The 27,171-nt window shown below is 35.8% G+C and overlaps 1 protein-coding gene across 3 annotated transcripts; it reads left to right on the top strand.

The window, feature by feature from the left end:
- CCP110 (centriolar coiled-coil protein 110) lies at positions 1–26,763 on the top strand. Of its 3 annotated transcripts, XM_082671370.1 has the most exons (16): positions 1–186; positions 1,772–1,930; positions 4,299–4,454; positions 7,465–7,593; positions 10,741–12,391; positions 14,398–14,528; positions 15,530–15,707; positions 16,266–16,405; positions 16,654–16,770; positions 17,107–17,208; positions 17,393–17,509; positions 20,534–20,607; positions 21,166–21,228; positions 21,904–21,963; positions 22,449–22,534; positions 24,892–26,763. In XM_082671370.1, exons 3-16 carry the CDS (start codon positions 4,314–4,316, stop codon positions 24,942–24,944), a joined length of 3,042 nt encoding a protein of 1,013 aa, XP_082527496.1. In that variant the 5' UTR covers positions 1–186; positions 1,772–1,930; positions 4,299–4,313; the 3' UTR covers positions 24,945–26,763. The 3 variants fall into 3 exon arrangements, with proteins under 3 accessions (XP_082527496.1, XP_082527494.1, XP_082527495.1); XM_082671368.1 differs by lacking the exon at positions 22,449–22,534; XM_082671369.1 differs by lacking the exons at positions 1,772–1,930; positions 22,449–22,534.
- The last annotated feature ends 408 nt before the right edge of the window (positions 26,764–27,171 follow it).

Raw genomic sequence — 27,171 nt, 5'->3', positions numbered from 1 at the left:
CGGCAGCGGCGGCGGCGGCGGTTGCCAGGAGCCCGCGTTGCCGCCTGAGCACCGTAATATGGCGGGGAGGAGGAGGAGGAGGCGGCGGTGGATGGAGCTGCTCTCAGTCAGTACCAATTGAGCAGTTTGTTTCCTGCCAAGGCCCGGAGCGAGGGGAGGAAAGCTGCCGTGGCCGTGGGAGAACAGGTGTGTGCGTGAGAGGGGCCTTGACTCAGCGGGTCCGGCTGCGAGGCCGCAGGGCGGGCGGAATTGGCGCGCTATCTGAGGGCGGGCTCTGCACGGAACCCGAGCGAAGGTGCCGGGCTCTTGGGCCTCGAGCCTCTGGGAAGGCTCCGGGTGGGCGGAGGCGGATATCCCGGGGGCCGGCGGCACCGGGCGCGGAGGTGATGCTCAGATGCTGGCACCGTCTGGTGGGTGTTCGGGATGGAGCCTTATCAGAGGAGTTGGGGAAGGTGGGCTTGGGGCGCTAGAGTGAGGGCAGAGGGTCCACAGTAAATAAACTCGGGCCAGACCCGAGGAACCACCTCCTGTTGATAAAAGTGGTTGGGCCTTTTTTTTTTTCTGGCTAGGGGAGCATCCCCAGGGTGTGCCCTGGCCATTTCTGAACGGCAGTTACCACCAAGCAAAGACCCTAGGAGCGCTGTTTACTCTGCCTTTGCGATTCTCTGGGGGCAGAAGCATGAAGAAAAAAAGGAAATTCTCTTTATTACCCATGATGCTACTGGGTGTTTCCCACCCTTTGCTTCTATCTGGTTATAATCCCAGTTCCCTACCCCCCAGTTTAGGCAAATGGCAGGCGCCTAGAGATTGATTTAGTGGGGAGGGGTCTGGACACAGCAAAATGAGGAAGCTGTTGTCCCCCTTTCCACGTTTTTAAGTTAAATTGAATCTTACCAGGAACCAAGAACTGTCGCTACCCTCCAGGAGTTCATAAACTAGTGAAAAAAATCATAGTCATCATCATCCTCTTCGAAATAAAAGTCGCTCCCATTTATTGATGCTTTCTGCATATCCTACAGTATACTAATGAATCCTCACAGAATCTCTTTGAGATAGATACTCTTGATTATCCCTGTTTTACAAATGAGGAAACTGAGACAGAGATGGTAAGTGAATTGCCAAGAACATACAGCTAGTGTGTGTGCCTGAATAAGAACCTTCCCCTTTATTGCCTCTACAGGAAGTTTGTTTTTAGGATGACTGATGGGTAAACAACCAGCTAACAACTGACAACAAGGCAAGATGTGTTCTGTGTTACTTTTACCATTCCCTTCAGTGACATTTCTGATAGAGCACTGGTGAGGAGTAGGTAGCAGAATCATGAGTCTATGGAGTTTGCAAAGAGGCTTATTTGGGGAAGGATCATCGTCTAAATGGAGAAGACAGGGCATGTCTGAACTTGATGCAGCCAACAAATTATTAATTCAAGTGGACCAGTAATGCCTGCTGGTAAAGTATGGGGCTGCAGATTTGTGGTTGGAGTGGCCTTGTAGTCAAGGCTCCCTTAAAAAAACCCTTCTGACAGGGGTAATTGTGGCCTGAGAAGCGAAGTGCCCTCTTGCTTAATCATATAAGATACAGACACTCGCTTTTTAAATGGTTGCGCTTGCAGTTTAGAGGTACCAGTTTCTCTGAGAAAAGGGTCATCTATGAAACAGTCATTCTCAAAATTCCATTCTTCCTTGCTAGCTTCTTTGCTGTGTAGTCCACTGTCTTCTTTTTTCTGGTTTACATTATTGTTTGAGCTAATTATCCTAATTTATTTATTCAGTATTTTTATGAAGTGCCTACTGTGTACAGACACTGTCCTATGTAATGGGGATTCAGTGGTGAGCAAGACTGAGAAGGTACCTGTGCTTATGGAGCTTACATTTTGGTGGAGGAAGAAAGACAAAAACCAAGGAAATAAACAAGATAATTTCAGATAGTGGTAAGTGCTATGAAAATTGGGAAACAGCAGGGTAGTGTGATAGTGAATGACACAGGGTTAATTTAGTTGGGATAATCAGGGACGGCCTCAGAAGAGGAGACCTCCAAGCTGAGACTAAAGGATGAGAATGATCCAGTCATGCTGTAGGGTCACTTGGTAATTTCCATAATCATCATATTAGACTTGTATTTGGATGTTTAATACCTTATTATAGGCTATAAGTTATGCTGTAATAATAATATATTGCTGTATGTCTGCAATATGTATGACAAACATATACTGTTTAAGGGATGTGAATTTAACTTTCTGAAGCAATGAGGCATATTTTTTATATGATGTTGTTGAAAGAAATATAAAACTTTTGCCATAAAGATATTTTATTTCCTTAAATTTCCCAGACCTTCCATTCTTTGCTTGTGTGTCCATTGGAAGTATATTACATTAATTGTATGAGTAATCTGTTTTGGTTTCTTGTAATGCTGGATGCATGGGTTGTGTTAAAAAATCTTTTGAAGTATTTTAGTAGAAATGGGGTCATTCGAATTTCTCATATCTTAGCTTATGCCTATTTTGATTATTAAGATATCATAATGTGGGTTGAAGTCTAGATTAAAAAAGGAGGCCTTGCTATGGTTATCATGCAGTTAAGGTGTTATGTTTTGTTTTTTACTTTTGCTTGTCTTATGAATATAAGTTTGCAAAATAATCTCATTTACACTCTAGAGAACCATTTCTTTGAAATTAAACTCTCAGTTTGCATAAATGAATGTAGAAATAATTAGAATTGATGGGATGGTAGGAGGAAGTCTTGCTATTAATAAGACTACCAGTTGGTCAAAAGTAGCAATATATCTTTTTTCATAATCTAATCATAATTTTGAATATGATTTTTCTTCATTTCTAACTGTGATATTATTTGTCCCTGATACGTTAGCGTACTAAATTTTTAAGTATCTTGAGGCTTAGGGCAGTATCGTATTGTATCTTGTTTCATGTTTGCATATCCCACGTCATGAACTGAATTTCTCTTCCCTCTCTCTTTTTTTATTTGTTAATTAATTGTTTTAAAATGAACACTTAAAGAAGCATTATTGTATTATTTTTTCTGTTTTCACAGATCATATCGTTGTTGGTTATGTGTCCAGTGGTATCCCTCTTTCCCTTTCCCTTTCCCTTGTTTATTTAAAGGAAACAATGCCAGACATAATGCTATGGAAACAGGCAATCAAATATTTAACACTTGCTACATGAATGAATTTGGTATCTAACCCTTCCTTTTACCTTGTATTTTCATAGCCACCATCACAGGTTCCCAGAAATTGTGAAATTACTGGACTGATTATTTTAAGTGGTTTGGTGATGGTTCCACTTTTTAACAGTAAAGTGAATTAATATGAGAGCCAGTAGATTCTGTTTTCCACTTCCGACTGATTTGCTCAGTTATCATGGAGTCAAATTATATTCTTAAGATATGCAAGTAATAGACTTTGGACTCCATGATAGAAAAAAGAACTTTTAAAAGTAAATACCAGTTCTTATTTAACTAGCCCTTTTGTCTCTTTTTTTGGCTACAAAAGCATTCCAACCTTTGTATTATTTAGGTTTTTTTTTTTTTAAATAAACCGTGGTACACATTTTTGTGCTTAGATTTCTTTCTTATTTATTTATTTTGACTGCGTTGGGTCTTTGTTGCCGCGTGCGGGCTTTCTCTAGCTGTGGCGAGCGGGGGCTACTCTTCGTTGGGTGCGCAGACTTTTCATTGTGGTGGCTTCCTCTTGTTGCAGAGCGCAGGATCTAGGCACGCGGGCTCAGTAGTTGTGGCTTGCGGGCTCTAGAGCACAGACTCAATAGTTGTGGTGTATGGGCTTAGTTGATCTGCGGCATGTGGGATCTTCCCGGACCAGGGCTCGAACCTGTGTCCCCTGCATTGGCAGACGGATTCTTAATCACTTCGCCACCAGGGAAGTCCTATTTAGTTTTCCTTGTGATGTGTAGATAAATCCTCCTGAAGAAAAGATAATATTATGTTTTACAACTGAAGTTAGTTAGGTTGTTTAGAACTTTGTTTCCTTTCAGAAGGTTTCATTGCTGAGTTCTTAGTACTTTTCTAAACTAATCACATTTAAAGATTGATTATGTACAAATTTTCAGAAATATTTAATATATGAAGCAAGGCTTGACTGGGCAGGGTCTTGAGGTGCTTTCCTATAGCCAAGAATTAGCTCCTGATCAGTGAAACAATTCTGGGAAAGCCAGTTCTAGGAATTGTGAATTCTAGGAATATTTCAATGCCCTACAAATTTGCCAAATAAATTAAGATCTATTTTTGTCAGCACATTAAAAATGGCTTTTTTTTTCTCTCTTGTAGTGTGATTGTGGGAAGATGGAAGAGTATGAGAAGTTCTGTGAGAAAATTCTTGCCAGAATCCAAGAAGCATCACTAGCCACAGAGAGCTTTCTACCTGTCCAGTCTGAAAGCATCTCACTTATTCGCTTCCATGGAGTGGCTGTGCTTTCTCCACTGGTAAATGTTCTTGATTTTAAATAATCTTTTTTTCTATAGTGAACCACTAAGGTAGTTCACAGAAAAACAAAAGAAAGGCTGGCTTATAAATATCAAAAAGATGCCTGACCCTTTTCATAAGTAAAGAAATGCAAATGAGTTAGCGGTTGGTTTTTTTTGTTTGTTTTTTGCTTTTTTTTTTTAACATTTGATTGGCAACGATCTGATAGGACCTAGTATTTCTTAGCTTGTGGGGAGGAGGCACTTAAAATGCACTTTTGCTGAGAGAATCGGTTGATTTTATTTTTTGATGAGCAGTTCGGTAGTGTTTATCAGAATTTAAAAGTGTATATAGCCTTTGACTCAGCAATTCTGTTTTGGGGAATATCTTACAATTATACTCATCCATGTGCCTGAAGAAGTATGTGTAAGGTTATAGGAGCATTGTTTAAAAGAGCAAAAGATTGATAAACAACTTAAATGTCCATTAATAATGGACTAGTTTAACTAACTGGTCCACTTTATAGACTCATTAAAATGAGTACAGTAGATCTTAATGTGTGGGCATGGAAGGATCTTCACAAGCTGCTGTAAATCACTGGACACAGCATGCTCTCAGAGGCAGTATAGAGTAGTAGTTAAAGCCTGGCTCTGGATTCTTCTGGCCTGGATTCAGATTATTGCTCTGCCACTTACCTGCTGTGTGAACTTGCAGGTCCATTTTCTTTATCTGTTAAATGAGGCTAAAAAATAGTGCCTATCTCATTGGGCTGTTTTGAGGAAAACGAACTAATACATTTAAAATGCTTAGAACACTACCTAGATCATAGTAGGTACTCAATATATGCTAACTATTTGGGTTTTTAAATAAGACTGTTATCTTCTTTCTCTGGGGAGGAGTGAGGGAATATCAGATGAGAGGGAAGACGCACTTTTCATCGTGTTTCCCTTTGATACTGATTGAATATTTTATAAATGTATGTGACGTTATTTCAAATCAGAAAATATTACTGAAAGAGAGTTTTAAATTTATTTCTTTTTTGTATAGCAGGATTTAAAAGGTCAATATTTTCTGTCAACTTTTTGTAATGAAATTTTCAACCATACAGAAAAGTTGAAAGGATAGTTCAGTGACTACCCACATATCTACCATTTAGATTCAACAATTTTTAACATTTTTGCTGTCTTCACTTTATTGCGTTATTTGCTTTATTTAAAACTTTTTTTGTTTTATTGCTGAGCCATTTGAAAATTACAGATACATGACACTTCTCCCCTAAATATTTTGGTATACAGTTTCTAAAAATAAGGATACTCTCCTACATAAAACTCCAATATCGTATCACACTTTACGAAAATTAATAATAATTTTAATAGCATCTAATATTCTGTTTATATTCAGATTTCTCTATTTGTGCTCAAAATGTCTTTTATAACTTTTTTATTGTCTGGATCCAGTCAGAGTTCACAAATAGCATTCACTTGTTATGTTTTTTTTTTTTTTTTCACTTGTTATGTTTTTTAATGTCTTTGACATAGAACAGTTCCTTAATTTCTTTAAAAAATTGTTCTTTATGATAGTAAATTTTTAAAGAGATCTTACAGAATGCCTTCTATTTTGGATTTGTCTAATTGTTTCCTCATGGTGACATTTAACTTACCCTCTAGTCCCTGTAGTTCCTATAAACTGGAAATTAGCCTAATAGTTTGGTTAGAGTCAGGTTAAACATTTTTAGCAAGAATTCTTTGGCGATGATGCCATGTACTTCATATTAAATTAAATCAGAAGTTACATAATGTGTAGTTGTTTGTCTACTAGTAATGTGGAGTTTGAACACTTGCTTCTACAGTGGTGACTGCCATATGACTCTAAAGGTATACATTTTCTTTTCTCTTTTCGATTAGCAAGTAAACTGGAATGATTCTTTGGTACCATGCAAATAAGAAAAGATTTTAAAACATTTTTATCAGCTACTTGATGACATATTGCTTGATTAGTTTAATATAGGCCAAAATGTCTGGGCCTTGTTGTGTAAGGTCTACGACTTCATCAGTTACTTATTTATAAACAAAATCTAATGCTTATGGACCTTAATCCATGATTTTAGGTTGTATTTGATAGTCAAATACTGCAACTTTGAAATAATTTTTTATGACATGTTTTCTATTTGCATAAATCTAAAATAAGTCTTGACTCCTTAACATAGTGACTAAACTTCCCAGGACTTAATAATAAAGACTTAAATCCACACACAAAAAAATAATGCTTGGACGCCTTCAATTTTTTCAATACATTACATTTTTATTGGAGGTTACAATGAAGTGGAACCAAATATGTGTTCTGATTTTGTAGGCAAATAAAACATTATCTGTTTCTTTTATCATTAAACCTTTGGACATTTTCTTGAGGTAGCAAAGAGGTGAATTGTATACTGATTAGAGGATTAGAAACTAAAGAATCTTAACTGAACCAGTGAAGTAAGACATTACCAAAGGAAAATCTCAACAGTAGCCAATAGGGTTAATTTTATCTTTCATTTCAGAGCATTTGATAAGTGAACAGTTTTTTTTTCTTTCAACTTTTTTTTTCAATTGAGAATAATTACTTACAGTAAAATGCACAGATCTTAAGTGTTAAAGTTCCATGAATGCTGGGGATTTCCCTGGTGGCCTAGTGGTTAAGACTCCGTGCTCCCAATTCACGGGGCATGGGTTCAATCCCTGGTCAGGGAACTAAGATCACATATGCCACACAGTGCGACCAAAAAAAAAAAAAAGCAAAAAAAGCAGTCCCATGAGTTCTGATATATGGCATCCATTTATAACTCACACCCACACAACATTTTCATTACCACAGAAAAATTTCATATGCTCCATTCCAGTCATCACCCCCAACCACTGTTCAGATTTCTTTCACTATAGTTAGTTTTACCTGTTGCACACATTTTTAATCATTCTGGTTCAAAACTACCTGATTTTATGATATTTTTACATTTATGAGAAATAATTACATATTTATGATGTTTTTCAGCTTAATATTGAGAAAAGAAAGGAAATGCAACAAGAAAAGCAGAAAGCACTTGATGTAGAAGGAAGAAAGGAGGTTAACAGGAATAGAGCTTTACTGACACGTGTCCAGGAGATTCTTGAAAATGTTCAGGTGTGTAATTTAAGCTCTTTTAAATTATAATTAAGAAATCATGAATTAAGCATTGATGATAATTTTTCAGAAATAAATTTGCCTTAGTAGTTAATTACCAATATACTGTTAAGCTTGAGAATCTTCATAATTTGTGATATTCCATTTCAGTTACTCCAAAGAAAATTCACTTGCTTGTTAGTGGTGCTCAGTACTTGAATCAGAGGGTACTTAGACAATGGACCCATACACTGAGTATAATTGCTTGTTGTCTATGTCTTATGACTCTAAAAACATTGAATTCTCAGTGACAAAATGATAGAATTGGCCATTGTAGTTTACCTCTGAACTAATCAGACTATTGACTCAATGACCTTATTCTCATTCTCTGCTAAAGTAAATAACTGTCCCCCATTTTTTTTTCTGGTGAAAATTCTGCTCTTAGATACACAAATGCAATTTAGATTAGATAATAGAATTGCCTAGATGCATCTTAGATACAAATTGAAACTTTTTAAACAACACATCTATACCTTTGCAATGATTTTTATTTAATTTAAATTTGTATAAACAATGTGTTTTAAGGTCTGGATCATTTCATACTAAAAACAGTGAATTAGATAAAACAAATAATTTCTGCCTTATATAACCCTGTTTCGCTGGTTACATCTTTTAATTTTTTTTATAATCCTAGGGGTTTGTGGTTTGTGTAATTCATACTAGATGATTTATGTACAATGACCCTTAGGATATTTCCCACTAACTACTACCTTCATTTCTCTGTGGGTAGTAGATTTTAATTTGTAAAGTATAATTACTGCTCATATTGAGTTTATAAAATGTAGTGAGTAGCACAATAAAGGTAGGTTTTTAATTTATTAGATATTTCCTATTATTGGAACAAAAATGGCATATCATTCTTGGTCCACTGAGGGAATATATCAAATATACTACTAATGAGTTTGTTGTTGAGTTTAAAGACTTTCTCTGCTTAATAGAACGTGTACAATGTTGAACTATAGAGTAATGAATTAATTATTCAGATAGAGAAATTTTATATAATACAAATAGATTTCTAAGGTCTGTTTTACCTGATGATTCTGATAGGTTTTGTTGTTGTTGTTATTTAAATTGTCTAACCAAAGGCTTTTTTAGTGATGTACAAAAAGCATGGCTGCTGAATATCACAAATATGAAATGTTTAGCTATTTTGAGGAAATAATTTATTTTACTTAAACCTGCGAACATGTGTCATGAGTATGTATCCCTTTTGTTTTATTTTGATCGTGAGGTTGTGACTAAGTAGATCTTGTTGTACTGTTTATTGTGTAGTACCTGGAAATCATTACATGTCTTGGGATTTGTAAGGTAAAATAGGAGTGCCATATTGCCTAAGAAAAAAAACACATACAAAACAACCTAAAAATCTTTTAAAATTCAGGATTCTGGAGTGTATTCATATGATAATATGATAATGATTTCTGCCAGTTTCATATATGCTTGTATAATGTTTAGAAAACATCCTAGTTCACTTTTTGTTCTTTTGCAAAGTCGAATTATTTACATACAAAATGTAATTTTATTGTTTTCTGTTGGATCTTTTGTGTATACAATTGTTTTCATCTTTATTAAACTTTTAACTTATTTTGCTTGTTCAAAAACTCATTAACAGGTTGCTGTTTTATTTTATTTTTTTATTTTTTATAAATTTATTTATTTATTTTTGGCTGTGTTGGGTCTTCGTTTCTGTGCGAGGGCTTTCTCTAGGTGTGGCGAGCGGGGGCCACTCTTCATCGCGGTGCGCGGGCCTCTCACTGTTGCGGCCTCTCCTGTTTCGGAGCTCCGCGGCATGTGGGATCCTCCCAGACCAGGGCTCGAACCCATGTCCCCTGCATTGGCAGGCAGATTCTCAACCACTGCGCCACCAGGGAAGCCCCCACGTTGCTGGTTTAAATGATCATCCAGCTAATCAAATTGAAACTTGCCTTAATCAGGTTTTAAGTTGAAGTTTTTCTTATTTTTTAAGTATTAAGCTAGATGGCTGACCTTTCATTTACCACAAATTTGTCTCATCATATAGAAGGATTTTAGTTAAAATTTGGAGTAAGCGTATGGGAGGCAGGAGTCTTGGTACTGAATTATTTTTTTGCTTAATCAGTGTCCTGGGCAAGTTAGTCCTTGTTAAAGAGGAATCATCTATGTAAGAAATTTAATTACTTGCTATTTATTTTACACATTATTATCCCTAGATGACAGTTCTCATAGGAGGAGCAGTTGGTGATGTTATAACATATAACCAGAAGAAAGTTGAGGAAAATGCTTCTATTCCAAGATTAAATTGCACATGAGTATATGAATATATATGTGTGTGTATATATGTATGCACATATGTTCATATTTGTATCAGATTAGATAAGTGACTTTTTTCTTTTCTTTCTTTCTTTTTTTTTTTTTTTTGCGGTACGCGGGCCTCTCACTGTTGTGGCCTCTCCCATTGCAGAGCACAGGCTCCGGACGCGCAGGCTCAGCGGCCATGGCTCATGGGCCCAGCCGCTCCACGGCATGCGGGATCCCCCCGGACCGGGGCACAAACCCATGTCCCCTGCATCGGCAGGCTGACTCTTAACCACTGCGCCACCAGGGAATCCCCTCTTTCTTTCTTTCTTTTTGGCCGCACCTGGCGGCATGTGGGATCTTAGTTCCCCGACCAGGGACTGAACCCGCACTCCCTGCAGTGGAAGTGCGGAGTCTTAACCACTGGACCGTGAGGGAATTCTCTTTTAATCTGTTAATAAATAGGCCAGGATGACCAGTAGATGCTTTTTATAGTAATTTGAGCTCCATGTGATATAGAATACCATAGAAAAGGTCATCTGAGTTTTTATTTGTGTTTTCAAATATTAGAACTCTGAATCTTCAGTTTCAGTTGCACTTTAGAAAACAATGAAATCAAAGGCTTTTTGTGTAGTCAGGAAATATTGCTTTTTATTTCTTAAATTTATTTTTATTTGTTTATTTATTTATTTATTGGCTGAGCCACACAGCATGTGAAATTAGTTCCCCAAGCAGGGATCGAACCTGTGCCCTGTGCAGTGGAAGTACGGAATCCTAACCAATGGACCACCAGGGAATTCCTGGAAATAATAATTTTTAAATTTCCTTTTTCAGGTTAGAAAAGCACCTAATGCCTGTGATTTTGATCAGTGGGAGACTGAAACAGTTTACTCTAATTCAGAAGTCAGAAACTTGAATGTTCCTGCTACACTTCCAAATATCTTGCCAAGCCCTACTGAACACTCTACTTTAGCAAAGTTTGAAAAGATACCTGGAATTTTGCCATTGAATACTGAGGACCAATTTAAATCTAATGGGGTAGACTTAGCTAGGGACTCAGAAGAATTCAATTATCTGAAGCAATGTGATAGTTCAAATATTAGCCACGCAGAAAACGAAGCTTCTCTGAAGACCTCCTCAGCAGCTGCACAAGAGCTACTTATTTCTGGTGGTCTCTTTCCAACAAATGAAGAACAAGATCCGTCACTTCTGGGGGAAGTTACTCCCGATCCCTACATAATGAGTCTTCAGAAGCTGATGAAAAAGTCAAAGGAATATATAGAAAGAGAGCAATCTAGACACAGTCTGAGAAGTAGTGCAAAGAGGAGTGTTAGTGAGAGTTATTCAGACAAAGAAAATGATGCTGTTAAAGTGACTGACTGTGAAAAGGAGAAGGCCCAGTTGATGGGCAGGCACTGTGGTTCAGTTATTCCTGACAAACCAAGCCTTAATAAATCAAATGTTCTTCTCCAAGGTGCTTCCACTCAAGCAAGCAGCGTGAATACGTCCATTTTAGGTAGCTTTTCTAAAGTGGACATACCTATACCAACTGGCCATTCTACTGTTTTAGAGCCTGATTCTGATTTTAAACGCATTCCCACTTTTGTTACTGAAAATAATGTTATCAAAAGTCTTACTGGTTCATATGCCAAATTACCTAGCCCAGAGCCAAGCCTAAGTCCTAAAATGCATCGAAGGTGTTCTAGGCCATCATCAGCATGTCATATACTTATAAATAACCCAATAAATGCTTGTGAATTAAGTCCTAAAGGAAAAGAACAGGTAGTAGACTTAGTTGTTCAAGAAACTGATGAAAAAACAAATGTACCTGAAACTGTGCCAGAGTTACCAATTGATTTAGCAGGAGTTTGTTCAAGCAAGGTTTATGTCAGTAAAAATACATCTGAAGCCATACAGGAAATGGTTTTAGGTAAATCAAATCAGGTATGTCAGTCTTCAGGAAGTCAATTAGAAAATAAAGTTATTCATGGACTTGCTATCACGGAAGGTCAGTTAACATCTGATGGGAGAGGACCACAGAAAATGGACAGTACATGTACTGCAGTGGAAAGATTGCATGAGCCATATGCCACCAGTCAATGTATAGTGAGTCAAAACTTTGGAACTGTGAGTGGACTCAAGTCAGCCAATGTGTTAGAGAAAAACTCCTGCAATTTCCAAATGGGACTGAATAAGTCTTACGACGTAAAAAACCCATCTCCTTTACTGATGCAAAACCAGAATACCAGACAGCATATGGACACCCCTGCAGTGTCCTGTGGAAATGAACAATTTTTGGATAACAGTTTTGAGAAAGTTAAACGGAGACTTGATTTAGATATTGATAATTTGCAAAAAGAAAACTGGCCTTATGTCATAACAACTGGAATAGCTGAACAGGAAAGGCAACATTTGCCAGAAAAAAGATACTCTAAGGGGTCTGTCTACATCAACAAGAATAAAATGTTAGAAAGTAGTTCAAAAGGTAAGAAAGCTTCAAAGTGTTTAATATCTGCCAAGTAGGTGGCATCTCTATTTAATACCTTTAATTGATAATTAATAATTGTCATAATAATAATAATTGCAGAATAATTATAATTGTCTTCATCTGTTCATTTATCAGAGAGCATCACTAGCTACAGTTTACTGCCATTTGATAGGCTTTCTTAAAGGATTTTCCTATTTAGATTATGAATCTTTCACAATCCACTTGGTATTATAGAGAATATTGTTAATGACTGGAGGAAAAAGTTCTTGCATGAAACATCACTCATAGTTTTAATCCAGTATATTGCTATGATGTCTTCCTTTTGGACTGTGGTTTCTAATATTTTCATCAGTTTGCCCTTTCATTTGTAATGAGATCTTCATGTAGTTGGCCCTTTAGTAAACACTTTAACACTAAATTATTAGAGAAGATATCACAAATAAGGCTCTGTGAGTAGTGTTTCAAGAGTGGTGTCTTTATTAATGAAAATTATTTCAAATTTCTGTTGCGTCTAGTGTTATATTAACAGTAACTTGTTAAAACATGTCTTCTTTATTACTCCTTACTTTGTTGTCATGGCTCATAGTTCTTCATTACTGATGTGGAAGACATATAAATCAAGTAAATTATGTTTTTAGACACAGACATTTCAACTCTAATGTGATATGCATCCTCCTGAAAAAAACTTCGTATTCTGTAAAATTGCACACTAAAAGTAACAAGGTTTATAGGAAAAATAGGGTTGGGTTGGGGCAGACTACGTAACACCTGTGCGACTTTATAAGCACTCTAATAAAAACAGTTGATATCTGAGGAGCCAGCTTGGCTTCTCCAAGTAGATGACACAGCAGGCTAGAAGCTGTCTCGGTGAATACCTAAAGTACACAGACTGACCAAGTGGCAGTTCTGGCAGTGCTTTCACAAGAGGAAGGCCGGTGCCTGTGAGATGAGGCCAGGCATGGAGGCAGCCGGCTTGCTATCAGAGTGGGCAAGGGCGGCAGTGCATCGTGCCGAGAGCTGCCCGTAGCTTGGCTGCCTGCCTCGGGCACACCTCCCAGAGAGGGATCCCCTGGACAGGCACTCATTTATAAAGTTTTTAAGGTAGAGCTGAATGGACTCCAGTTGTTGGCTGAGTGGTCGAGTGGAGGGCCTTTTTCCTTTCTTGCTGAACGTTACAATTCAACTGCTTTTCCAGTCCCCCCTCCCCCGCCTATAAAAAAATTGCACGTGAACAACTGCATATTGTTGTAGCTGAATAAAATGTATTTAGGAACAAATTATCAGAATACCATGGCAGGTAGGACAACTATAATGCGCTTATCTTCAATGAAAATCATTGACTGTGTATTTGGAAAGAAGGATTCTTTGAATTTAGTTGAATTATAATGGATTCCTAAATATCTATGTGCTACATCTGTGTAATACTTGATATTTCAACATTTCAAAGTGTCACACCACTTTCTGTTCAGTAAGTTGCATAGTCATACTGATTTAATAAATTTTTTAGTTAGTAATTAAAATATCTAGAATTTTAATATCCAGTCTTTTTTGGAGCCTCAAGCTGAGTAGCTTTATACTGTCAAAGCAACATTTATTTTAAAAAAGTAAAACAAAGCAAAAGTAGAAGCTACAATACCAGAGACCCTGGAGAAGGACAGGAGTGAAGAAAATAAATGGAGGTGAGATGCACATGAGAACCACATTGTGAAGTTAATTGGAGTAAAGAGAATTGGATGGAACACATAGTCTTGGCTTCATCAGTTCAGATCATGATGGGATCTGTCGAACGAGTGGGTTAGGGTGATGAGATACAGACCTTTAGTAGCATGAAATGAGAGGAGGGCAAAAGAGAATGTGATTCAAAGTGGGGACCTGGCTGTATCTTGATTGTACTGGGTCAGATCCAGGAATACTCTCTGGTCAGAAGCGTAATTTAAATTGATGTTATAAAACATCAGATATTACTAAATTTTCTAAATTTGAGGGGACATGTTTCTTTTCAGAAGGTGAGGAGATATTAAAAAGCAAGATGTTAGCTTTCGAAGAAATGCGGAAGAGACTAGAAGAGCAGCACGCCCAGCAGTTATCGCTACTCATAGCTGAGCAGGAAAGGGAACAGGAGAGACTGCAAAAGGTGAGGAATTAAAATGTAGGGATATAGGGCTGGTGAGTGGAGTTTTGGTCATGTATAGGACACTTATAATTGTTACCCTTGTGTATCTTAATCTAAGGGTGTTATTGATTTTCATACATGGAGAGGTTTTTTTTGTTTGGATTTAAAAAAAAGTGACTTTGGAATTATCAGGGTTTTTTTAACATCTTTATTGGAGTATAATTGCTTTACAATGGTGTGTTTCTGCTTTATAACAAAGTGAATCAGCTATACATATACACATATCCCCATATCTCTTCCCTCTTGCATCTCCCTCCCTCCCACCCTCCTATCCCACCCCTCTAGGTGGTCACAAAGCACTGAGCTGATCTCCCTGTGCTATGCGGCTGCTTCCCACTAGCTATTGGTTTTACATTTGGTAGTGTACATATGTCCATGCCTCTCTCTCACTCTGTCCCAGCTTACCCTTCCCCCTCCCCATGTCATGGAGAGTATTTTTATTGCCAAAATGTGAATTAAAATATTTTGATCCTTATCTAAAAATAAATGCATAATTTATCAAAAGGATACTTAATTGAATCCTTGATTCAAAATTTGTAATATTTTTAAAAGGTATTTTGTAAGTAGATGCTGAAATATGCATTCTGTAAGAGTATATCATAAGAGGAAGGACACTTGTTTTAAGATTATCACATTTTAAAATCAATTAAATAAATTGTCAATTTTATTTGAGGGAGGAGAACCTGAAATAAATAATAATTTGCTGATAACCATACATACTTTTTTTTTTTTTAAAGAGCATTTATTTATTTATTTATTTTGGCCGCATAGCTCACGTGCCTCCGCGGCATGTGGGATCTTCCCAGACCGGGGCACAAACCCGTGTCCCCTGCATCGGCAGGCGGACTCTCAACCACTGCACCACCAGGGAAGCCCCATACATACTTTTAGCTGAGCCTAAAATACTATTTGGAGATGTAATTAAAAGAGCTACCATATTATAATAAACTGTTAATCTACAGGAAATAGAAGAACGGGAGAAAATGTTAAAAGAGAAGAAGGTGATTACAGCAGAAGCCTCTGAATTGGACATTAGCAATGCTGTGGACTTAGAATGGAGAAAGATAAGTGACTCTGGTTTACTAGAAACAATGCTGTCTCAAGTGGACTCACTCCATTCTTCAAATTCAAATAGTTCTGGTAAATATTAAAAAAAAATCCATTTCCATTTGAAAAAATTATCCTATAGTAAGATATTTTATTTGGCACACTTTAAAATTGTACCTCCTTTCTATAAGTCATTCCACATCCAACCCATGCTATTTGCCAGCTCCTTAGAAACTGGTGAAAAATGAAGTGATAGCAGCAGATCAAAGACCAATGAGCAGGTTCACGAGAAAAGCCACCTTAGCAAGGAAAATGTCAGGAAATTTGACTCAGAGCCTGGTCTTTGTTCATTCAAGTAGCAGGTGATATTCTTCAAGTGATAACACAGTTTGCTATCTCCTTGGTGATCTTGAATTACATCTAATTACCCAGTCCCAATAAGAGCTTATCTTCACATCTTCAATTATCCTGAGATGCTGTTTGTGTTGAAAAGATCCATCTGGTGCATATGCTTAAAGTCCATAAATATTTTAAGTCTCCTATGGATCAGTTTCAGAGTTGTTATTCTTAATGAGTGTCATGTTTATTTGGATGTTCTGTGTATTCTAATTATTTGACATGAAGTATAATACTTTATGTATATTTCTCAAGGTTTCACAAGTTCTGCCCTACAACACAGCTTTGGTTCTGCAAGTGAAGTACCATTCTACCTCTGGGGATCATCAACTAGTGGCTTGACCAAACTCTCAGTAACAAGACCTTTTGGAAGGGCCAAAACTAAATGGTCTCAGGTGGGCAAACTTAAAGATATATGCATGCATGTCTGTCTATATCTTTTCTAAAGAGCTATGTTATCTTAGGTTATACAAATGAGGCATAAATATTTTGCAGTACATCAAAAGCTGAACTTTTATTAAAGATTAAACTACAAAGAGTAAACACACATAGAAGAATTTAGTCATTGTAATAGATTAAGAAAAACAATCTTGAGTATAATGCTCAGATTATTAAAATGTTGTGTCTATCTTATTTCTTCTAGGTTTTCAGTGCAGAAGTACAAGCAAAATTTAACAAAGTAACTGCAGTAGCAAAAGGATTTCTTACTCGTAGGCTCATGCAGACAGATAAACTGAAACAACTTCGACAAACTGTAAAAGTAAGAGGATTGTGTAAATTGTATTACATTTCTGTCTCAGTTTCTATCAGTGTTGTGACAGCTGAGTTGACAAATTAGTTCAGAACTTAGGCAGATCAAACATTTTTTAGTCACATAGGCTGTTTTCGAAATTGATTAATCTCATTCAGATAATTTTTTAAAATATGTAAACGAAGTAATTTGTGCATTTTTTTGTCTCACTTTAAAGTGAGTGCTGTTTGACTTCTGATGTAATAGTTTTGTGTTCTTCATTTCGTTTTGACTGAGAAAAAGAACAAAAGGAAACTCCAGTGATCATGAAATCTTTCTAGAAAAATGAAGGAGCATTTCTTTCAGGATACTATGGAATTCATAAGAAGTTTTCAGTTGGAAGCACCATTAAAGAGAGGTGTTGTTTCAGCACAAGATGCTTCTCTTCAGGAAAGAGTGTTAGCTCAGGTAATGCATGTATCCTCAAGGCTCTTAGGGAATGGAAATGTTTTATTTCTCTACCTTCACTGAACCACTGAAAGTAGGTTTTAATGAAAACTTTAACCTTTTTCTCTAAATAAGAGCATACGTAATACTACTGACCTCTAACCTCATCTTTTTAAATGGGTATATTTTCTTCTTTTGAACTTAGTTGCGAGCTGCCCTGTATGGTATTCATGACATATTCTTTGTAATGGATGCAGCTGAAAGAATGTCTATTCTACATCATGATCGAGAAGTTCGCAAAGAGAAAATGCTCAGGCAAATGGTATGTTACATGACTTTTAAACTAGTGAGTGAAAAAAACCCTCTATTTCTTTTACACTCACAAATTATTTCTGTTACCAAATGTGTGGGTTTTCCCCCCACACCAGATCTCTGACACCAGCTGGGTGTCCTACAATTCAATTCAGTTCTGATACCATCTACCTGGAGTTAGTATCAGATCCTACATGTCAAGGAGGCAGTCTTATGAGACTGCCCCCACTTCAGATGCCAATCTCATTAAATAAACCTTTAGGAAAAAATAGGAAAGAATTTTTGTACTTGTTTAGATACATATTAATTATACATGTTAATTCAAGGGTTAAGTATATTTTATTAATAATTATGTTGCTTCTGACCAACTAGCTATAAAGTGGGGTTCCCATGACTCCCTCCTCGGGTTTGAAAATTTTTCTAGAATGGTTCACAGAACTCAGGGAAACATTTGCTTACATTTAATGGTTTATTATATAATAAAGGATACAGTAACAGATACAGATGAACAGCCAGATAGAGAGATGCATAGGGCGAGGTGTGGAAGGGTCCTGAGAGCAGGAGCTTCTGTCCTGTGGAGGGTGTGTGCCACCTTCCCAGCATGTGGATGTGTATTTTAGGGTTTTTATGGAGGCTTCATCACGTAGGCATGATTGATTATTGACTCAATCTCTAGCCTCTGTCCTGTCCCCAGAGGATAGGGGGTGAGGCTGAAAGTTTCAAGGTTGTAATCGTGCTTGGTCTTTCTGGTGACTAGCCCTCATTCAGAGCCCACCAAAAGTTGTCTTATTAGAACAAAAGATACTTTAGGGAATTTCCCTGGCTGTCCAGTGGTTAAGGCTCGGTGCTTTCACTGTCGGGGCCTGGGTTCAAAAAAATTGCTTCTATCTCCTGGGAAATTTCAAGGGATTTAGGAGCTCAGTGTCAGGAACCGAAGTCAAAGATCAAGCATTAGAACAAAAGATGCTCCTATCACTCAGGAGATTTGATTAAAAGGGTTTTAGGAGCTTTGTGTCAGGAACTGGGGTCAAAGACCAAATATTAATAGGAACCAGGGGCAGATCAATCGATTGATCTATCTATAATTACTTCACATTGAGGTTCTTCTGGGTTTGGTGTAATTGATACTAAATATCATTCTTTATTGACTTTAGCACCCATCCTACTATTCTTTTTTTTTTTTAATATTTAGTTATTTCTGGCTGAGTTGGGTCTTCATTGCTGTGCACAGGCTTTCTCTTGTTGCGGCGAGCAGGGGCTACTCTTTGTTGTGGTGCACGGGCTTCTCATTGTGGGGCTTCTCTTGTTGCGGAGCACAGGCTCTAGGTGTGTGGGCTTCAGTAGTTGTGGCTCGCGGACTCCAGAGTGCAGGCTCAACAGTTGCGGCGCACGGGCCTAGTTGCTCCGCGGCACATGGGATCCTCCCGGACCAGGGCCCAAACCTGCGTCCCCCGCATTGGCAGGCGGACTCCCAACCACTGCACCACCAGGGAAGCCCCCATCCTACAATTCTTAAAACAGGTAGTTCCCAGGATTACCAATAATACTTAAATCTGTAGACAAATTTAAAAGAAATTGCCAAGAATTACATACTGTTTTTGGGATTAGATTTTTGAGTTAAGTGTTGAATATTACTTGGATGACTCATAAAAACCTGTCCGCTGCTCCTGATTGAATTTCCTTGAAACTGTCATGTACATTTTACCTCTTTTGGAAATCAGAGTTAGAAAAGAGGCTCCAAATTAATTTGAAAAACAGTTGATCCTTGAACAACGTGGAGGCTTAGGGGTGGCCCACAGTCAGAAATCTCAGTATAACTTCCGACTCCCCAACAACTTAACTACTAATAGTCTACTGTTGACCAGAAGTCTTACCAATAACATAAACAGTCAATTAACACATATTTTATATGTTATATGTATTATATACTGTATCCTTAAAATAAGTTAGAGAAAAGAAAATATTAAGAAAATCATAAAGAAAATACATTTATAGTACTGTACTGTATTTATCAATACCATAATTTATGTTGTCTGTTTATAAGATGAATCATGTCTGTTAAGTACCTACATCAATATTGTCTTATATGATACAAAACACTGTAGATGTTACATGTATTACTAACATTAGACATCAAAAATGAAAAGATAAAAAAAATGAAAAGATAATGTAAAAACAAGTTCACATTTATTTACAGTTGTAACAATTCATGCATTGATAATGAGGAAGCAGCAATATGTTTGATTTATGGGAACCTCGTGTAATCAATATGATTGCTTCACAGTAGCCTAGCCTGTACACTAAGGAATAAATTGTTATAATCATGGCATACAGTGTTGTCATATTCATAATACAGTATTGGAAACAGTGTTACATTAAAAAAAAACCCACATACCTGTGATGATAGGCTGTAGTTGAGAGAGAAGAGAGGGAGAGGGAGGCACAGAGAGAGAGAAAGAGCGAGAGGCCTGCATACTGAATGGTAATGTAACTCTTTGAAAGCAGTTATAAAACAGTAAGAAAACTGACACATTAATTTTATATTAAATATCACTCACCTTATGCTTATGTAAGGATAGACTAGTATATACATATATTTTATGCATTCATGACATAAATTTTTTTTTCATATTTCTAGGTTATGTGGTTCATCTGTGAGTTTTTTAAAGTCATAAATCTCCAAAAAATTTTCCAATATATTTGTTGGAAAAAAACCTGCATGTAAGTCACCTGTGCAGTTCAAATCTGTGTTGTTCAAGGGTCAACTGTATATCAGAGTGTTGGAGATCTGTGGTTTGAATCAGTGATCTTAGTGTGGTTGGCAAAAGAAAAGCCAAATTTATACCATTTCATTGGGAAAAATAATTTTAATTATTTAATTAAAAAAATTAGACTGCTTCAATTGTAAAGACTAAATTAAAGTTCAAAATGCCAGTAAGAGAAGCTTTTCCATGCAATTTGAGATCATTCAATACTATACTTTAGTGGTATTACTGGTACCACTAGAGCTTTATGTTACTTTTGTATTTTAAAGGATAAAATGAAAAGTCCACGAGTGGCTCTTTCAGCTGCAACACAGAAGTCTCTTGATAGGAAGAAGTACATGAAGTAAGTTTTTTTCATGTCTTGTCATATTCTAATTTAATTATTATCAAGCCAATTAATTTTAAGCAACTGTTGGTTTGTATATTCAAATTAGAAATAAAGAATTGTTAACACTTCTGCAGCTGAGGTGATAGAAATCCCTTTATATAAATAGTTTTATTAAAATCAGGTGGTAAAATCTGATTTTATCTTTAGATAAATGTATTAACTAATAAATTGGTCAACATTCAACTTGTGTAATTGATAGCTAATCAAGTAATCTTAAAAATACTTAATCCTTATATTCAGTGTTAATTTTATATCTTTTAAATATATTCTTTTTCAAATATCCTAAAGACTTCATAGCAGGAAAAACTTAATGCAAATAATATTCTGAAACTATCCTATTAAAACTCTTCTTTCTTGAAATTTGTCTTTAGTATGCTTATTACAGCTCTTTCAGTAGTGCACCAACTTTGAAATGATGATTTGTTTCTGTCATCCTGTATCACATTTGTAATCATGTGTTTTCCCCCTTTCTAAATACATTATTTGTGTGTCCTTATTTTTATATTGTGTTAGAGCTGCAGAAATGGGAATGCCAAATAAGAAATTTTTGGTTAAGCAAAATCCTTCTGAAACAAGGTGAGAAAAATCACTTAGTCTCAGTAAGAGGCTATTTTTTAACTTTTAAGGAAAAGAAAATCTTATAAATCCCAAGCTTGTTTTTTGTTGGCTTTGTTCTACTTTACATCAGTAAATCTCTCCCTGTTGGGGTGGAGGGTCACAGAGTCAGAATCCGTAGTAACACCTGGTCATATACATGGTCATGTGCCAGACCAGATGTTCCTGGAGCTTTCTGTAGGACATGCTATCTCTGATGGAAATTTGAGCCCCGTATGTCCTGAGTTCAGTCTGCAGTCCAAGGGGTCTTTGATACTTACTTAAAAACCTTAGAAAGCTAGCTTAATGTTTCTGACGTGTTTTCTGCTCTTACAAGAGTGATGTTTTGTTTCTCAGATGTTTGAAAGGAAAAATTCCTTCTGTAGAGTACATAAATAAATTATCTAAAAGCACAAGGATTAATACTTGTGTTAGACATCTCTTTCCTGATTAAAAAACCGAGGTTTGTTCTCTTGGTGAGCAAATAAGCACTATATTAATACACTTTAATCAATTTGTTTTGCATTGTGATAATGTATAGGCCAAATCGTTGCATCGTTGACTTCTGCCCCACTGTTTCTTTCATCTGTTGAAAGAAAGTGGGGGAAAAACTGAATTTATCCTATTGAATTAATTTTTTATTTACCTTGTCAACAGAGTCCTTCAGCCAAATCAAGGACAGAATGCACCTGTTCATAGGCTACTGAGTAGACAAGGGTAAGAATTCAACACACATGGGTATTTAAAAATATTCAAATCAAGATTAGCTTTGAGAGGGATTAGCTTTTTATATAAAGGATAACTATTTTCAAATGTGATCTTTTTATAGTATTAGGAAGAGCTTTTAACGTTTTGTTCAAAGATAACCCTTTGATGTACTGTTGTGTATTAAATTTTAATTATCATCTTATGTTGGCGTGTTTTTACTTTTCATTTCATACCATTTTGCTCATTAAATAATGTAAACATCCACATAGTAAGTTCAACATCACCAAAGTGTTTCTCCAACAAAGCATAAGTCATGGTTATAGTCTCCTGACGAAGGGAAAGGTATAGTTTCTTTACTGTGCACATGCATGAGACTTAATTCTTTTCAAGCTTATTTGTGCTTTGAACGGTTGATGCAGTATGGTTGCTTTTTTGAATGTTGAACATTTAGAACTTAACGCAAGTGACTTATTAATTTTTTTATATTCAATTAGAACCCCTAAGACATCAGTGAAGGGGGTTGTGCAAAATAGACAGAAGTCTTCACAGAGCAGAGTGCCTAACAGAGCGCCTGTTTCAGGTGTGTAGCAAACGAATTCCTGAAACCCATTCAATAGAAAGACGTGCACAAGCTGCCCCATGACCCAGGCCATACCAGCGGGATAGACTGTCTTTCCTTGCCACCATAATTTTGGCATATTCACCGTCATTCCTACTAGTGATCATTTGTATTAGTATTTTGCGGCAGTCAGGAGATCTTAGTGAAACTGTGGTTGCAATCTTGATTTCTGTAAATTCCATGGAGACACTATGTATTTTTTAATCTGAAAACTTTGTAGAATTATACATGCTTAACTCAGAAAAGTTTTTATAAATGAGTAAAATATAATGATCTGATGTCTAAATCTGTGCATGTCTATTCAGCTTTGGGAAAGTGTGTCACCCAGGAATATTTGTATCTGCACATAAGGGGAAGAATTTCTCTCTGACCACAAGGTCACATGTGAATATGCCAAATGGGAGGGGGTGAAGTCTTAATCTTTTGCTCAATAAGAAGCTTGAGCTAAATTTCTCTTTATGTTCATTATTTGAGAATTATTTAAGGGCTAAGCCAAAAAGTGTATTTTAAAATCCTATTTATGGTGGCAAAAAGACAAATTCAGTGTTGAGCTAATGCAAAACCCTTAAGCTAATGTTTTAATATTTTTTAGGTGTCTTTGTTAAGACACTGTGATAACTCACCAAAAATTATGTGATCCATTAAAAATACTTGCAGAATGCTTTGCTTTAACTAGACTGATTTCTAAACATTTAAAAGAAACCTAATCACCAGGCAATTAACATTAAATCTTTAATCAATTCTAGTCTTCTCATTAATACACCATTAGTCATATTTTAGAGCTTTTACTACTAAGTAATTTTCTCCAAATTAGGAGGGAATAAGCAACATAAATTTTTTCATGTTATTCACATAAGTTCAAAGAGGGAACAAGATATTGATCACAACTTTGAATTGATTGCTCACCTTTTGCATGTATATATAGTGAGTTTAATTCATAATGTTGAATATATAGAGGATAATTTAAAAGGTCATCTTTTGGAATTCACTGTGAGTGACAGTCAATGGAGTTGTTTTAAAGGGGATTACAGAGCTGAAAATCCTGCTTATTCCAGAGGTAGAATCAGCTGGTTTGAAAGATAACCATTTGGAAGAACTCAGACCAAACATCAGACCTGTTGCTTGTGAAGTTACATGGAATTTTAAGACATTTTCCACTTTTCCTCGTTAGTGTTGTATATTGTAATAAATCCTAGCTAGTTGGCAAATCATTGAGGAATTAGTATTGCTTTGCCTAATGTTGTCTATTGCCCAAGTGACTACTCTCCATATTCTTTTCTCATGCATTTCATCTCCACTATTTGTCACCTGTGAATCTATAAGTAAAATAGCAACTACTGTTTCTATTCAGTAATACGCAACAGTATAAAGGATGAATAGGAAGTCATTGCAGTTAATGTGTACAATGAAGTTTAGTATCTAGAACTATTGTGGTTTAATTGCATTGCAACATAATTATTAATAAAAATGTACTTAACCCTTGAATTAACATGTATAATTAACATGTATCTAAACAAGTACAAAAATTCTTTCCTAATTTTTCCTAAAGATTTACTTATACGTGAGTGCATATTTAGACAATTGAAAAAGACTAAAGAATTTTATCCTTTTACATAAACTGAAAATTTGGCTTATGACTAAAATTCTACTATGAATCTCAACACAGGGATCCATAGTTGCTTTTGAAAAGATTATTCTTTCCTCCTTAAATTTTTGATGGCCTGGATTATGTTTCAAACAAATTTGAAATTATGCTTTGATATGACCTACATGGAGGACAAACCTTTTATTAAGCATTTTATAGAAAACTCATTTTTATGTTGATAGACTATCATATTCTTTAGACTGAAGTACAATTCTAAGGCGTTAAAGTTTGCTGCAAAGCAATTAAAGTTGTTTATAGTTTTTAGAAACTAAATTGCAGTCTCTGATCTCATATATGTTTTAAAACATTCATTTGATGTCTTGTGCTTGACTTAAGAGTTTATAGTGAAATTCAGAAATTGCTAATTAAAGCAGAGTAGGAGGTAGTAATGCAAAATGGTTAAGTAAAACAATGAATCAGGTAGAATTGGGTTCTCAGAGTTTCTGCTTCTAGCTCTGTTACTTACACAGGTGACTTACTCTCCTATGTCTCAGTTTTATTATTGTTAAAATAGTAGTAACAATTTTGACCTCGTGATTATTTTACATAAGGATTAAATATAATAATGTGTTTTGCTTAGCTCAGTGCTTGGTGCATAGTGAGCACTCATTAAATGGTATCATTACAGAAAAACTAACATTGAGAAATAATAATAGTTTTGCTCTATTTTTAGGAGTATATGCAGGAAAAATCCAAAGAAAGCAGCCAAATGTTGCGACAACTTAAGAAGACAACATTCATTAGGATAAAAAAGGGGGGAAGGGTTAGGATCCATATTATTTTCCCTGCTCACGACTTTTTATTTAACTCTGGACTCTGTTTACACAGGCAAAGTGATGCCAAAGGGCTGAAAAATCATCTGGATATTTTGGTCAGCCTGGCTCATCCCATCCCCCCCACCGAATTTTCCTCTTAATATCAGTTTCAGGTGAAGACAAATTAGTGTTTAGTAATTGGCTCATTTCTGTCCTTAACCTGCACAAACATAAGTTTGTTTTATTACTCAGGTGTCCGCTGAGAACCTTTTTGTAAACTTACAGGACATTTGCGTTTATTTCTATAAAATATTGAAAAGGTGTGATAACTTATAAATAAGTTCTGAAATATAAATTTCATTAATCTCTGCACACTGATTGCTGAATTTGATAAACTAGATACTGTTCTGTTTGAGGGGAAATTATTGCAGAAGAATGTTTTTCCCCGGTTTTGTAACTTTGAAAACTCTGATTAATCTCTCATATTCTTGGACTTACAGTGTAACCACATAGGATAGAACACTTGCCTGTTGATTGTGGTCTACCTAAAATTCACCACAGGAGTAGCTGGGCATCACCATTTTGGTCATAGGTACACATTCCTCTCAGCAACTAGTTGTCTCACAGAAATGTTAGGCTTAATGTATGTTAATAATGTATGTTACCCTAGTACTATTAGAAACGTTTCTATTAAATTACAAAATCTTTCTGTGGAGGGTATAACAAATTTGGGGAAGATAGCACAATGTTCTTAAATGTAGTAGCGCTTAGGAATGAATGCATTATTACATCTATTTCTTTAAAATAGAATAACGTGTTGCATGCAGTTACATTTTCTATTTAGTCTGTTTATTTCTTCATAGTCTGCTTTTTTTAGCATGCTGGATTTAGGGGAGAATAAAGGGCTATACAATATGATAAATTCAGATTTTCAAATGGGATAATAATACTGTCTAGTTTAAAGTCTGCATTACATAAGAGGCACTAATGTTTAAGGTTTTTCATCACTTACATAATCATTTAAAATATAAACCAAAAAGTGTTACCAAGGGAACATGATTTTATGAAGAAGAATGTCACTGTTAATTTATCATGCCATCTCCAAAAGGGCTTTGTGCTTCTCACATAAAATTGGGAACATTTATGTGTACATTTAATCTTTCTAACTTAAATTTTAAAAAGATACTGGTATTTTGAAAATGCAGACTATATATATATATTCTTAATATTCTCTTAAGAATGTCGAGATAAAGATTGTTTTCTTCGATTTTCCATTCCATTTAAAATTTAACTTTTACATCTAGCTGTAGACAGAAAATAGTAATCTACTCTGGGTGTAAACTTGATTTTCTTTATTGAGATGTATCATTTATTTAATGAGTGAATCAGAAAATTAGAAATAGAACACAGTCAAAAATGTCTGAGTTACCAATTTATATTTGTGGGCAAAGTGTATCAAAATTATCTTAATATGATAAATTGTGCTTTATCATTCTGAAAACTCAGGATACAGCTTACTCAGATCTTGTGGGTCTTTCCAGTATGAAAGATAGATGCTAAAAGTTTTGTGTACAGTAATGCAAATTGGCTACAACAAATAGTATGTTTCAGAGATAAAACTAGTTTTAGATTAAGGATGCAAAACTTGAGTGTTTTTTTTAAGGATAAAAGCTTGTGTGTTTTATAAATTTTTTTAATGTTCACAGCTTTTTCTCATAAAAGTGCCAGACATTGTTTTGTGCTTTTAATGGATTTTTATTTATATATATTATTTTTGTTATTTTTTCTTTGAGTGGAATGTCCATGAATGTAAATTATATTTATTTTTATACTTTAATTTTAATTTTCACTAGTTTTGCTTCTAGGCAAAAGGCAAAATAAACTTTTCATCTTAAAAGAAATCTCATTTGATTTTTTATTTACCAAAGAAAGGACTTTTGAAAAGTATGTGGCCAAGACATTAATATTGTAATATGATAATTTTTTACAAGACCCATGAAAGGTATATCCCACTATTTAATATGTAACCTGTAACATTAGCCCCCTGGCATTTGATTTTGCATGAGTTGGACTTTTCAGAGGGCAAAAGTTCACTGGAGCTGGAAATGTCTTAGCTGGATCGAATGGGAGAGAATGCTCAGGTTGAAGCTCACACCAAGCTGCTGACTTGCACAGCGTTAAGAATCCAACCACTGCTG

The sequence above is a fragment of the Grampus griseus genome (assembly GCF_964374135.1).
Source record: "Grampus griseus genome assembly, chromosome: 14".
Lineage (NCBI taxonomy): Eukaryota > Metazoa > Chordata > Mammalia > Artiodactyla > Delphinidae > Grampus > Grampus griseus.
This window is presented reverse-complemented; position numbering and strand designations above follow the sequence as displayed.

Excerpts from the sequence above, each read along its gene's own strand:
- CCP110 (XM_082671370.1), top strand. The coding sequence starts at position 4,314 with ATGGAAGAGTATGAGAAGTTCTGTGAGAAAATTCTTGCCAGAATCCAA. Across the intron at positions 15,708-16,265 it reads TTCAAATTCAAATAGTTCTG|GTTTCACAAGTTCTGCCCTA; the intron begins GTAAATATTAAA and ends ATATTTCTCAAG. Across the intron at positions 16,771-17,106 it reads AACTTCGACAAACTGTAAAA|GATACTATGGAATTCATAAG; the intron begins GTAAGAGGATTG and ends CATTTCTTTCAG.